Here is a 13,458-nt window from a genome sequence, read left to right as displayed (position 1 = left end):
TTCAATCGTGTTCTCTCCGGGAGGGCCGGAGCGTGAGTGGCGGAACGGAGCTTGGAGCCCGGCTAGAGATCACCGCGCAGTTGCCTGTTTGTTACTGTCAGATAACACGATGCACTCTTGAGGGTGAATATCATGGGGGTTGCAACAGTGTGATTGTATTGCTTGTCCTTGTGTGTGCTCCTGTTCCTTCAAAGCCTGAGAACCTCAATTATATCTATACATGGTGACAGCATTGGTGGCAAATGGTACCATGTCCAGCTGAACTGGTTACGTCAGTTTCAGCTTCCATGAGCTCCTATTCAGCTTGGTTGACCAGAACCCTTTTCTGTCTGACACACCCCCCTCAGATCTAGCCGAGCCTGGATCTGGACCATACCATTTAGAATCTAGGTCTTTGGTTCTGTGACCCCTATTTGCTGGAGGAAACGCTGGTGGAGTGGACTGCTCAGAGCTTTAGTCAAGCCGTCAGCTGTCATACTGTTTGAGGGTGTGTATTCGATTTTTATCGTTTTGCGGTTGACCTCCTGTCGAAGCCAATGGTTGTGAATATCCACATGCCGGAGCTTGGTTTGCAAAGTAGCCATTTCTGCAGTCACCAGCCTAATGGTTTGCTTGTTATCACACTGAATGGTGATGTGGTGTTGATCTAGTTGAACTTTCAGTTCGTCAAGCAGACGATTTATAAATAACCCTTCTTTCGTAGCTTGTGCGAGGGCGAGGAGCTCAGCTTCGGTGGTTGAGGTGGTGACTGTGTCTTGCTTATTGGCTCTCCATCCAATTAGGCCGCCAAACAGCTTCATCGTGTAGGCTTGCGAGCTTTTCCGGTCGAGCGAATTATCAGCAAATGAGGCATCGCTGGCAACAACAAATTCGTCTTCACCCCCTAACCTCAACGCCAGTGTTCGAGTGTTATAGAGATAATGCAGCACTTGATCGGCTGCTTTATGGTGTTGTGGTCCAGGATTGGTGTTGAATCTAACCAGCCGTGATGCCGCAAATGCTATATCTGGTCTGGTAACCACTGCGGCGTATAAGATGGATCCAGTCTTTTGCTGGAAAGCCGTGATCGACCGAGGCTCGGCCTTGCCCTCGTATGGCAGCAATTCTGTTGTAGCCATTGGGATCTTGACCTTTGTACTGTTGGTTTCTTTGCTAGCCAGGGTGACGATTTTGTCGAAGTAGGCTGTCTGAGAAAGCCAAATCAGGCCTTTGGTTCTATCTCTGAGAACCTCAATCCCTAGGAACCATTGGAGGTCGTTTCCACCCGTTAATTGGTATCTTTGCCGCAGTTGTGATGCTAAGGTTCGAGCTGCAGCTGTATCCTTCTTTCGATAGGCAAACACAATGTCGTCAACATAGAAGAACACCAGAATTCCATTCCGAATTAGAATGCATGGTTCGTGCGGAACACTCTGAAATCCCAAGGTTTGTAAGGTCGTGGTGAGTTCCTTTTGCCAAAGCAGTGGAGACTGGCGCAGTCCATACAAGGCCTTCTTTAGCCTTAGGATCTTTCCAGGGGTTCGGTAGCCAGGAGGCATTCGCATGTAGATGGTGTCTTCAAGGTTGGCATTGACGAAAGCGTTGACTGCGTCGTATTGAACTAATTCAAGATCGAATCTGGCCGCAATAGCCATCATTGTGCGGAACGATCGGGCTGCCAGCGTGGCTGCGTAGGTTTCTTGTGCGGTGGGCTTCTGCTGATCGCCTCTGACTACCAATCTAGCCTTGCAGTTCTTGAAAGTGCCGTCCTGGTTGAATTTGTAGGTATAAACCCACATACAGTCTAGGGTTTGATGGCCTTGTGCCTGTGGATCCGACCTATCCACTTCGCACCAAGATTGCTTCTGTGCGTGGCTTTGGAGGTGCTCTTTTTCAGCTTGCAAAAATTGAGGGCCGAATGGGTGGTGTTTCAGTTGGTACTGGTGTTGAAGAAAGCCAAAGAGGTGGGAGATTGCTGTTGTGATGGACTCTGTGGTTCTGTCCTTGAGGTAATAGTCCCAGGCTAGGCCAGACCACCTGTCTGTGACTAGGAGTAGGTATCTGTATCCCTTGAGACCTTCCTCAAAGTCATGGAAGTCGATTGCAAGCCGTAGACCGGGGCCTTCGTTGTGCTCTCTCGGTCGTCGTTGGATTTGCCGCTTGGCCTTCGATACTCCGCATGCATCGCACTGGACAGTGGTGGGCCCCTTGATTCGAACTCCTCGCGTGTGATGGACGAGTTGTTCTAGTGCCTGAGGGCCAGGGTGGCCAAGCCGTAGGTGCCAGAGGTTGGCAATGGCTTTGTTTGGTGGCTTCTGGGTGTAGCTGCTGAATCGATTGCGCCGGGTGCAGAAGAAGGCTGCATTGGAGACAGTGGATGGTAGGTCTTCCAGAACATACTGGCCGTATCGATCCGTCAGATAGCAAAGGATAGAGTTGTTGGCCTTCCGAACACGGTTATTGCCAGGACTGTTATCCCACCACAAGCCTTGTTTTCGTAATTGTCGTAGAGATACAAGGTTGCAAGCGAATCCAGGGCAGTAGGCCGTATTCCGAAGCCGTAGAAAGTGTTGTTGTATTTGCTGTCGTGGCCGCCTTTGTTGTTGTGATCCCTGAATCTGGATATCCACATCTCCGTATCCATGAATTTGAACTGGGTGTTCGCCAGCCCAGAGGAAATCGCCGGCTGGGGCCTTGATGTAATTGGCAAATCTAGATATATGGTTAAAGACATGGATTGTGGTTCCAGAATCAAGGATAGCAGAATTTTTCAAAGGGTACTCAGCTGTGTGGAAGGCTCCTTTGATACAACAAAACTGCCAGGGCAGCGGCCGACATTCCGGCCTAGTCAATTTGACTTCTTTTTCTTCAGATTTTCAACTTCCTTTTGAAGATCTGGATCTAAGAGGGCCTCTTTCACCCTCATCCGTACGTGTTCCCTTTCAACAAAGCCTTCAGGGGCTAGTTCAGGGAAAGCGTAGAAGCATTTTTCCAGATGGTGGAACTGGCCACAACAGGGGCATGTGGTTGTAGGTCTTCTGCCCTCTGGGGAGTTGGCTGTGCCCAAGGCTTTTCGCCTCTTTCTGAGTCTTTCGCCGTTCTTCGACCCAGAGCCACGCTGTCGTTTTTGGCCATTGTTTTGTCCCCCCCCATCACTACCAGGCTCGACTTCGCTATCAAGAGCGTCCTCCTGATTGGCATCTTTGGCTTCTTTGCCTGCAAAGGAGGGGCCGAACGAGCCTTTTGCTATCCGGCTGCCAACCGGTATGCGGGCTTTCGTCGATTGCCGCACCTCCTCCCGAAAGTCGTTGGCTACCATTCGGTAGGTCAGGGTTAACTGCGATGCTTTGGATAGTTTGTAAGATGTAACCCAGTGGCCGAGAACAGGCTTCACTGCATCTAGAAAATCGTAGAACCACGTCTTTGTGTGTAGGGCCTCAGGGACCCCTTTTCGCTGTGCTGTAGCTATGGCTTGCTCCCAGGATTCAGACCAGTTGATCAGGTCTCTGGGGGCTCGGAGCAGTGGCTTTGTGGCCAATCGGTAGGCTTCTCGAGCGTTTCGTAGAGCTTCGTCGTCACTGACTCCGGCTTGTGCTTTCAGGGCCGAATACCATTTCGTAACTGGCTCGATCGGATCACAGGATGTGAGTTGAAAGTGTGGGCTGATGGTCTTCAACATCCACTGCTTCAGTTGCTTGACGATTTCGAATTGTTGGCTGTATTCCTTTTGTTGGCCTGGTAAATCGTCCAATCCATCTGGTAGGTGCGGAAGCCATCGGGTGTCAGGTCTGCAATGGTGATCGGAGGGTTGCTTTGGCTAGCCTCATCGTCGCTGGCTACAGATTCCGTACGAGCCCTGGCTGTAATAGTCGATTGACTAGGGTCTTGTGCTTGTGGTGTGCAAGATCTGGAGCCACAGGCTCATTGAGGAACGGGGTAAGCCCTTGAATGTGACTCCATAGGCCTCCGGCCACAGCCTGGGCTTGGAACTGCAGGTTCCACGACTCCCAGTCTTCGGAGCTGGCCAGAAAAACAGACTTTTCGTTGTTTGTGTTCATTGTGTTGAGTTTTGGTGAACTGGAATTGAATCCAAGAGTGCGAGTCGAATGTGCTTCTTGTTGGGGTTGGCTGACTAATCGGCGCGCAGGCGATGCGATGAGCGGATGAGACTCTTAATTGTCAGATAACACGATGCACTCTTGAGGGTGAATATCATGGGGGTTGCAACAGTGTGATTGTATTGCTTGTCCTTGTGTGTGCTCCTGTTCCTTCAAAGCCTGAGAACCTCAATTATATCTATACATGGTGACAGCATTGGTGGCAAATGGTACCATGTCCAGCTGAACTGGTTACGTCAGTTTCAGCTTCCATGAGCTCCTATTCAGCTTGGTTGACCAGAACCCTTTTCTGTCTGACAGTTACAGGCCTAACTTATTTTAGTATTTCTGTCGAAAAACATAACAAAACACAAGGAGCACTTTACAGACACAACTACATATATTTATAAGGCTATAAGTCAGTTAAATTAAAGTGAAATGAATATAAGATAAGGTTTAAAAGCCTGAAAATTTAATAGAAGTAATACTTTGGTATATATTACAGCTAAAAGAAATATTAGAATATAATTGACATAAGTAAAGTTATAATTACCTAATTAATTAAAAAAATGATAATTGATTTAATAATTTATCTAGTAACTAATGTAATAACTAATTTAATAAAACTTAATAATATAAGCTTCAAAGCTTTTACTTAGTATCCTAGCATAACTAGGCTCACAAATATAAATAGCGTTAATTTTTATAGTAAGAAGTAGTTAATATATTCGCTAGATAGCTCTACACGAAAATGCGGTTGATATTAGTGTGTTTTGACTGTTTTTCGAAGTTTATGAGATCTTTTACCTGATGTGGCTAGACCTGTAACCAACAGGGGATTACGTCGTGATGCCTAGCCGGGCTTGGCTTTTGGATTTTCTGGGAGTCTGGCCGAGGGACTTTTCTTGTGGTGGTGGGAGGAGGTGATGTGCTGAGGAACTTGGATCAGCACAGGGACAACCCCAGGCGATGGTCTCCCCTGTGGCGTTTCACCTTTGCCCAATCGAAGCTCCGTTCGTGGGTTGTCTTGGCATCCCGTACCTGTTTGCACTCGCACCGCCGCGCTGCGCTGCGGAGGATGAGGAGGCCTGGTGGCCAATGCATGAGCGGACGGACCACCATTACGAAGCATGTGTCTCCAGGAATCCAGTCAAGTGGTTTTGCTGGGATCAGCTTCCAGCCGAGCTTTGGCAGAAGAAGCAGGGCGAGCTTGTTGCAGCAAGCGGCCATGTCTGGTCTGGGAGCAAGACAGATATCGGGTCTCGATTCTTGTCGAGGGTCATAATGTGAACATTGGGGCTGGGTGGTGAGACAGGATCGGATGGTAGGATATGGTATTGAAATTCAAATCAGCAGCGCCATCTTTCGCTGTAACGTGCAAGTTTAGCTGTGGAATTGTGAAAATACCATCTTGTACCAGCCCCGGGACGCGTCAGTACGGACCGGTGCAAGATGCCCAATTAGGAAATAGGAGGGGTCGCTGCCCCCTGGCAGGCTTCCCGCGCCCCCCCATGTCGACAAGCCGTTCAATTTTCATCGTCTCTCCCTTCATCTGTCTCCCAGTCCCCCGGTTTCTTGGATTCTTGGCTAGATCTGCCATCATCCTTCGTCCTTGGACGACTTCCTTCTTTTTCGCCTTGCACCACCCAGCCTGCATTGATTTTGCATTTCATTCTTTCCACCCCCTTTGATTGCTATCAACACTCTCCCTTGACTGGCCGAGAGCTTTCTCTTCTGTCGTTGCGACCTTGAGGCACGCATTGTGTGGTTTAAACATACAATTTCATTCTTTTTTTGTCCACATCTGGTTGGCATTCGACATAGAAAGCGAGATATCGAGGTACTGGGAAAAGACGACAGACAGACAATCAGCAATCACAGTCGCGCAGCTCAACGTTCCTTGATCATCATCCCATTGAGCACCACCTCAATCCACTCAACAATAGGTATTCAAACCTTCCAGCAGGACTTGGACAGGAAATCTGGATACCACAGCATTCGTTCTTTTCTCTCGGCAAAACAATCGGTGGCCCGTACAGCTTCGACAGCATTCAGCGACATCAGATGAACCTTTGACATAGGTTGCGATTCAACTTACCAAACACCACCTACTAGGATAGAGTGGAGCACGATTCAGTTCTTATTGGAGACAGGAATATCAAAATAACTCGACAGAATTTGGGAGGATTCAACATGTCGGTATCGGTTCCGGGAAATGCCACAGCTGGCGCGCAGGCAGGTGGAGGGGGCCATGGAGCAGCAGCGGGGGGAGCTACCAGCAGCGTGGATCATGCTGTCGTGAACAAGATGCTTTCTCACTACTTGTTGATTGTTCTGGGTGCAGTCTCGGGAGCCCTGCTCATCTGGCGAGTTACCACAGTCTTGGTCCGATATGTCAGGACGGTAACCTGCCTTCACAACGACCAACAGCGATACTTCGCCAAGCCATCCCACAACTACTCATGGTTCCAGAAGAACATCCTCTACGCACCCATCTTCAGCAAGAGGCACAACCGCGAGTTCCAGATCAGCTCGGCCCTCAATGTCGGCACTCTTCCGTCCCGTCTTCAGCTTTTTTTTCTCTTGGCCTACCTTGGCACCAACGTTGCCTTTTGCGTCATGACCATCGACTTCTCCGGCCCTCTTGGTCAAGTTGCGGCACTCATTAGAAACAGGACCGGATACCTCGCTGTTGTCAACATGGTCCCTCTGTTCCTCATGGCTGGCCGCAACAACCCTCTCATCAATCTTCTCGGCATCTCTTTCGACACCTTCAATCTTCTTCACCGCTGGTTTGGGCGTATTGTCATGCTGGAGTCTGTTGCCCACACAGTGGCCTGGTTGGTTGGCAATGCTTCCAAGAACGGCTGGAGCGCTGCTTTCAACACTGCCATCACCGTCAAGTTTCTGATGTGGGGATTCATTGTAAGTTATCATGGATCTAATGTATCGGGGAACATGGCTAACAAAGTGCTGTAGTCGACTTGTGCCATGATTGCCCTTTGCATTCAGGCATCCAGCATTTTCAGACACGCCTACTATGAGACCTTCAAGATTGCCCATATCGCCCTCGCAATCTTGGCGGTTCTTGGTCTCTGGTACCACCTCGACCTCAAGAAGCTCCCACAGCTCAAGTATCTCTACGCCGTTTGTGCCCTGTGGATCTTTGACCGTGCTGCCCGTTTCCTTCGTGTCGGATATCGCAACATCGGAGCCGGTGGGACCAAGACTCTCGTTGAGGCTCTCCCTGGCGGTGCCTGCCGCGTGACTGTCAGCATGGCCCGCCCTTGGGATTTCCGGCCCGGACAGCACGCCTACCTTTACATGCCATCTATCGGTTTCTGGCAATCTCACCCTTTCACCGTAGCCTGGAGCGACGAAGTTGAGCAGCTCGACGGTGAAAAGGGTCTCCCGATGGACCGCCACGATGTCTTGTATCAGAAGAAGACGTCTGTTTCTTTCATTATCCGTGGCCGCACCGGCTTCACTGGTGCGCTCTACAGCCGCGCGGCCGCCAACCCCGACGGAAAGCTTGTTACCCGTTGTCTTGTCGAGGGTCCCTATCGCGGCTCTCACCAACTTCACTCGTACGGAACAGTCATGCTCTTTGCCGGTGGTGTTGGTGTGACCCAGGCCGTTCCCCACGTCCGCGATCTCGTCGCTGGTTATAGCAACGGGACAGTTGCTGCTCGCAAGGTCATCATGGTCTGGGTGATCCAGACTCCTGAGCACCTCGAATGGATTCGCCCCTGGATGACCGAGATTCTGGCCATGGAGAAGCGCCGCGAGGTTCTCAAGATCATGTTGTTCGTCAGCAGGCCTCGCTCGACCAAGGAAATTCACAGCCCCAGCTCAACAGTACAGATGTTCCCCGGCCGGCCCAACATCGACACACTGCTGGGTATGGAGATGGAGAACCAGATCGGCACCATGGCTGTGACTGTGTGCGGGCCAGGCGCGCTGAGCGATGAGGTCAGGCGGGCAGTGAGAAATAAGCAGTATAACGGAGCCGTGGACTTTGTGGAGGAGGCCTTTTCGTGGTAGTCACACGATAGGAGATGAAAGGGGAGTGAGAGGAGGTAGGGGGCATTGCATATTTATTTTCATTCTATTGTACATATTTTTTCTTTGTTTTTCTGGAGTTGGGATGATTCGATTTTGGCGCTCACCCGAGGTATCGCGCAGCGATTCAGGAGAGGAAGTAAAAGGCTTAGACAAGCCTGATGATGATGAGAAGATAGATACCAAGAATATTTTGGATCTCATACAACAACATTCATATTGTAAATATTTGATCATCTATATTTCCATTCCACGGTTGCATTTCAGCTTCTCTTCGGTGTGTTGTTGTTACCATTCAGGGGGTTACACGGCACTCAGCATGCTGCTCAGTGACAGGGGGAGAAGTCGACCCCGCATTTGACAACACCCAACAGCTCCGCCTGGGGGCTAATGCTCGTGACGTCGTTCCGGCGTTCCCCCAAATGCGGCGGTCACCCTTGGCCTTCACTGGGAACCTCGTCCTTTATCAACGCTGCCAGGTGTGCCCACGCGCCCTTGTCTTATCGCTGGTCATCATTACACTTGCTTGCCATTTGCTTGTTTCTCCATCCTATCCATCAAGGTTCGGGGGTTCGTCCCGTGATAACTTCCCAACTATTTTCTTGTGTTTGTTTGCCTTGTCTTGGGAAATCTACTGCACCTGTACTGTCGTCTGTTTCATCACTTGTTCATTACCGCTGCCGAAGTAGCCCAATCCCGACACTCCCGACGCCCCCGATAGCGATCCCCGATCCCGAGGTGTTGATTCGAGAGAGCCAGTATCCGATATCCGAACCAGATCCCGTGCTTTCCTGGCTGCTGTCGACTCGTGCTGCCTTACCGCCTGTCTATTCGTGTTTATCTGTCCTGTTCGCACCTCACAGAATACCGCTGTCGCTAACAACTACCACATCCATATCGGCCCAAGCCAGCAACAGCCATAACCAAAGTAAAACAAGACACAAGAAATCAAGCTACCCATCGCCAGCTAGCTAGGCAGGGAGAGTGGTCCAAGGGAGCCGCCCCCCCAAAACCGCAACCATGGGCCTAACATACAACACCTACCTCAACTCGGACGTCATCTACGGCTGCAAGAACTGTAAGGCACACTTGGCTAACGCCCATGACATCATTTCGCGGGTATGTCCTTCCCCTTCCATTGTCCCTTCTCCTCCACCCCCTCCTTGTACAACAGGGGACTCGCTAACCGCTCGCCTATTTCCCACCATCAGAACTTCCGCGGCCAACATGGCAAAGCCTACCTCTTCAACACGGTCGTCAACGTCGAGACGGGCGACCCCTCGGAACGCAACATGACGACGGGGAGGCATGTCGTGAGGGATATACAGTGCCGGCAGTGCAAGGATGTGGTGGGGTGGAAGTATGACAGGGCGTATGAGAGCTCGGAGAAGTACAAGGAGGGAAAGTTCATTCTGGAGGCGGAGCTGCTTTGTAAGGTTACGTGAATCGACAGTGGGATGGGTCGAGTGAAGAAGAGGGCATGGTCTGGAGTTTTGGGTTTGGAGTCTAGCGGTGGGTTTGTTTTGCTTGGGATTGGTAATGGGTTGTGTTCTTGCTTGCTTTCTTGATTTACTTGACATTTATGGGGTTTAGGGGTTTATTGAGACATGATGGATACGAAGATAGGGGGAAGGATTGATGAATTGCAGAACAGAGCAGCATTGATGTGTGGAGCGTGTACCCTACTTACATATGAGATAGGTAACGTTGGCACACTTTATACACACTCCCTGTACCGTATGTGAAATGGAAGGAGCCAAGGGAAATGAAGACTCAAGAGGAGGAAGGAGCCGTGAGGGTCAAGAAGGAACGGTGGAATGACAATGAAAGAGCACAGAGGGAAAGCCCGCAGACAGGGAAGGAGCCATCGTGGAGAGAAGGAAAGAGCTACCAAAGAGACTGCCGTCAAGAAGGACTCTATCACAGAGACCGCTTTCTTCTCTTCGGACATCCCCTCTGTCATGGCAGACTCCAGAAGATGCTGACTCAAATAAGTACATACGGCAACCAATGCTACCACCACGATCATGAAGGCAACTGAAGCTTTGGCGGCAACCGCGGCGAGGAAACCAACACTAAGGCACCACGCCCTCCGCACTTTAGCAGCCAATCCAGTTTGTTCGCCAATATCTCAGTCCCCATTCTTCTGACTTTCGCACCTCCGACGCCACGGGGGCGACTTAACTTCGGTCAAGGACCAATTCAGGGAAAACACCACTCGACAGATCGGTTGTCTGCGGACTCAATCTTGGCCTCGTGTTCCATGATCAAACTTGACAGCAAAACCATGGTCCCATCCCCTAGCCCCCTCCACATCGTGGACATCAACAGTCGGACTCTCGTCCATAGCAGCCCAAGAGTCATGTTCATGATGCTGAGATGAGGTCAAGGGGCATTCCATCCGCACATGAGGCGCGAAGATAGGGGCAAAGCCAAAACATAAGAACTCCAGCTCCCAGTATCTCTCCCAGGCCTCCATCAGCTCATTCCTCCATCACCCTCTTTCATCCAGTCAACCAGCCTCGCATTCTCCTCATTTCTTTGAGCAGCATTCTGAGTACCAGCGTCATGTCTTTGAGTACCCTCCGCACCGGCCTCGCGGCCTTGGTGCTTGCCCACGGCATCAGAGCGGCCCCGACTCCCTCCGAGCTCGATCTCAACACTATCCCTCCTCCTGCGGTAAACCTGACTGCCGTCACGGATCTGGCCAGCTACAGCGACTTCACCGTCTATGACAATTGCGACTGCAACAAGAACAACGGTAACGAATACCGCAATAAGCTCAACTGCGATGTAAGCCTCCCTGCCCCATCAAGGCTTGCTTGTTGATTTACTGACACATGTTTCTTCAAGACCAAAGTAGCCGACTACCGCAAGTCCGTCTACGTTGACGGTCTGGCTGCCGCCTTCGGTGGCTTTGAGGACAAGCACGGCAAGTTCGAGTGCGGTGGCCAGTACTTTGGCATCCTGTTCAAGGGCTGCTACGACCTTGAGAAGAAGTACAACGGCCGCATCCGCTGCCTCCGCCCCGTTCCCCCCGGATGGATCGAGAAGCACGGTGGCAAGGGGTACGGTGGTGGCGGCTATGGCGGCTATGGCGGCAACAACTATGGTGGTGGTCGGGGCTACGGCGCTGGCTACTCACCTTCCGGCTATGATTCGGAGGGTTACTGCGACCAGAATAGCCACAACTATGACAACTGCGATGGCCGCCAGAGGGGCTATGGTGGTCAGGGCGGGTACGGTGGCGGTTACGGCGGCTATGGCGGTGGCCACGGCAATAACTATGGACCTGGTGGTAACTATGGTGGCCGCGGTAACAACTATGGTGGGCTCGGCAACTACGGCGGACACGGTGACAACTACGGGAACGGCAACAACTATGGTGGTCACGGTTCCGGTTACGGCGGTCACGGCTCCGGTTATGGCGGTCCCGGTGGCAACTATGGCGGCAGTGGTCACGGCGGCTATGGTGGCGCCCACAACAGCCATGGCAACTACGACGGCTACGGCAATGGTTTCGGCAACAACTACGGTGGCCATGGCTCTGTCTATGGCGGCAATGATGGCTATGGCAACAAGTACGACGGTCACAACTCTGGCTATGGTCACGACGGTCACAGGTTCGGCCAGGGCGGCTACGGTGGTGTCTCTCACGGTTCTGGCTATGGTGGCCCTGACGGCAACAACTACGGTGGGCACGGCTCTGGATATGGCGCTCATGAGTCTGGCTACGGTGGCCCTGGCTATGGTAACGAAGGGCACAAGTATGGTCATGATGGAAACAAGTACGGTCATGATGGGAACAAGTATGGACACGATGGGCAAAACTATGGTGGCCACCAGTCTGGGTATGGCGGCCCTGGTTATGGCAACGAAGGGCACAAGTCTGCCCACAACGGCTATGGCGGTCCTGGCTACGGTAATGAAGGGCACAAGTCTGGTCACAATGGCTATGGCGGCCCTGGCTATAGTGGCCACGGTGGCTACAATGGCTACAATGGCTACAATGGCTACAATGGCTACAACGGCAAGGGCAACTACATCGCCGAGGTCAAGCCCGAGGACCTCGTCGCCGTGGTCGAGATCCAGCCCTCAGCTGTTGTCGAGGCCACCGTCGAGTCCACCACCACCGCGTCGGCATAGATTGACAGCCGGTTCTCTGACGACCCAGATGTACATACAAGATCCAAAGCTGATGACGGTTTATGACTTGGCTGGGGTGGCTGGACACACAACCAAAAGAAAAGGCAAAAGAGCGGCAAAAGGGGTGTGGAGGGGAGGAGAGGTGATCAGGGGAGGAGGGGAAAATCTTGTGTGAAGGCAGCATTTTGGTCCGCTTGAAAAGCTCATGATAACCAAAAAAGCGTGGAGTTCATTGAAATAGCATCTTTGTTTGTTGTTTAGTCATTTGCAGCTTGTTGGATGTATACTAGATAGATCTTGGCAGGCAGAGAGAGATGCTGTATTTGGGATGAGAGAAGGCCGAGTTAGATATATGGGGGATGCCTTTTAATATCTGTGTTTTTGGAATAATTGATGTTGACCTTTTGTCTTTCTTTAGCTACTTGACTGAGAGAATCATGATGATGTGATGGGCTCAAGATTTTGCTGCGGTGCTATTGACTTATGTTAAAATGCAGCATTTATTCATGGAATTTTACAGCACTTGTTTATGGAATTCTCCGCCCACATTGTTCTCAACGGCTCGCCCACAAGTGTTCTCAACGGCTCCCAGGACTCCTCACCGGATCTCCGGACAAGCTTTTGACCGGACCTCCGAACAATGAGAGATATGAGAAGCATCATGAGCGACTCGAGCACCTCATCAATGAGATCATAGATTCAAGTTACTGAATAAGGATGATAAGGGAGTTCAGGTGCTCATAAAGAGCCCTCTTCCAATTGCAATGGTTTTTTCTGCTTCTTTCTCTCCTTAAGAAACAATAAGTCAAGACAGTCAATAAGATTGATCATTTACAGTATTTTATGAGACTACAACATCTCAGTTCACTACTCTCTGTATTTGCAGGTAATACCTGTTGCACTTTCTTCCTTCGACAACCGCGTCGTCGTACTCAGCAGCACAGTCCGACACTCGCCAAGTTCTTGGGTAACTGCTTCACCCTCCTGAGACCCCTGTAGCTACAGTGCTCTCAGCGACCCCATTCTAACAGGTTATGAGCCCGGGCTTACTTCTAAGCCTCGGCGAGTATCACTGCACTGCGTTTCCAAAACGACACAAAGGTCATAGTACCTGGACCTCGAACCTTCATCACTGCCTCCAGCTCTCTACGGTTCACTCTCCAAGCCCCACAGT

The 13,458-nt window shown here is 51.0% G+C and overlaps 3 protein-coding genes across 3 annotated transcripts; all 3 read left to right on the top strand.

Annotated features, from left to right (window-relative positions):
* The first annotated feature begins 5,473 nt into the window (after nt 1-5,473).
* QC762_705660 (uncharacterized protein) lies at nt 5,474-8,400 on the top strand. The gene is made up of 2 exons (XM_062893418.1): nt 5,474-7,001; nt 7,056-8,400. Exons 1-2 carry the CDS (start codon nt 6,270-6,272, stop codon nt 8,118-8,120), a joined length of 1,797 nt encoding a protein of 598 aa, XP_062739217.1. The 5' UTR covers nt 5,474-6,269; the 3' UTR covers nt 8,121-8,400.
* A 193-nt stretch (nt 8,401-8,593) lies between these two features.
* On the top strand, nt 8,594-9,864 carry MOH1 (protein yippee-like moh1). Its single transcript, XM_062893417.1, has 2 exons — nt 8,594-9,257; nt 9,350-9,864. The coding sequence occupies exons 1-2, from the start codon at nt 9,159-9,161 to the stop codon at nt 9,581-9,583; spliced, it is 333 nt and encodes a 110-aa protein (XP_062739216.1). The 5' UTR covers nt 8,594-9,158; the 3' UTR covers nt 9,584-9,864.
* Nucleotides 9,865-10,586: 722 nt separating this feature from the next.
* Nucleotides 10,587-12,719, top strand: QC762_705640 (uncharacterized protein). The gene is made up of 2 exons (XM_062893416.1): nt 10,587-10,931; nt 10,992-12,719. Exons 1-2 carry the CDS (start codon nt 10,707-10,709, stop codon nt 12,282-12,284), a joined length of 1,518 nt encoding a protein of 505 aa, XP_062739215.1. The 5' UTR covers nt 10,587-10,706; the 3' UTR covers nt 12,285-12,719.
* Nucleotides 12,720-13,458: the final 739 nt, after the last annotated feature.

The sequence above is a fragment of the Podospora pseudocomata genome, chromosome 7 (genome assembly GCF_035222375.1).
Source record: "Podospora pseudocomata strain CBS 415.72m chromosome 7, whole genome shotgun sequence".
In the NCBI taxonomy this organism is placed as follows: domain Eukaryota; kingdom Fungi; phylum Ascomycota; class Sordariomycetes; order Sordariales; family Podosporaceae; genus Podospora; species Podospora pseudocomata.
Note: the sequence above shows the minus strand (reverse complement) of the source record. Positions and strands in the feature narration are given on the sequence as shown.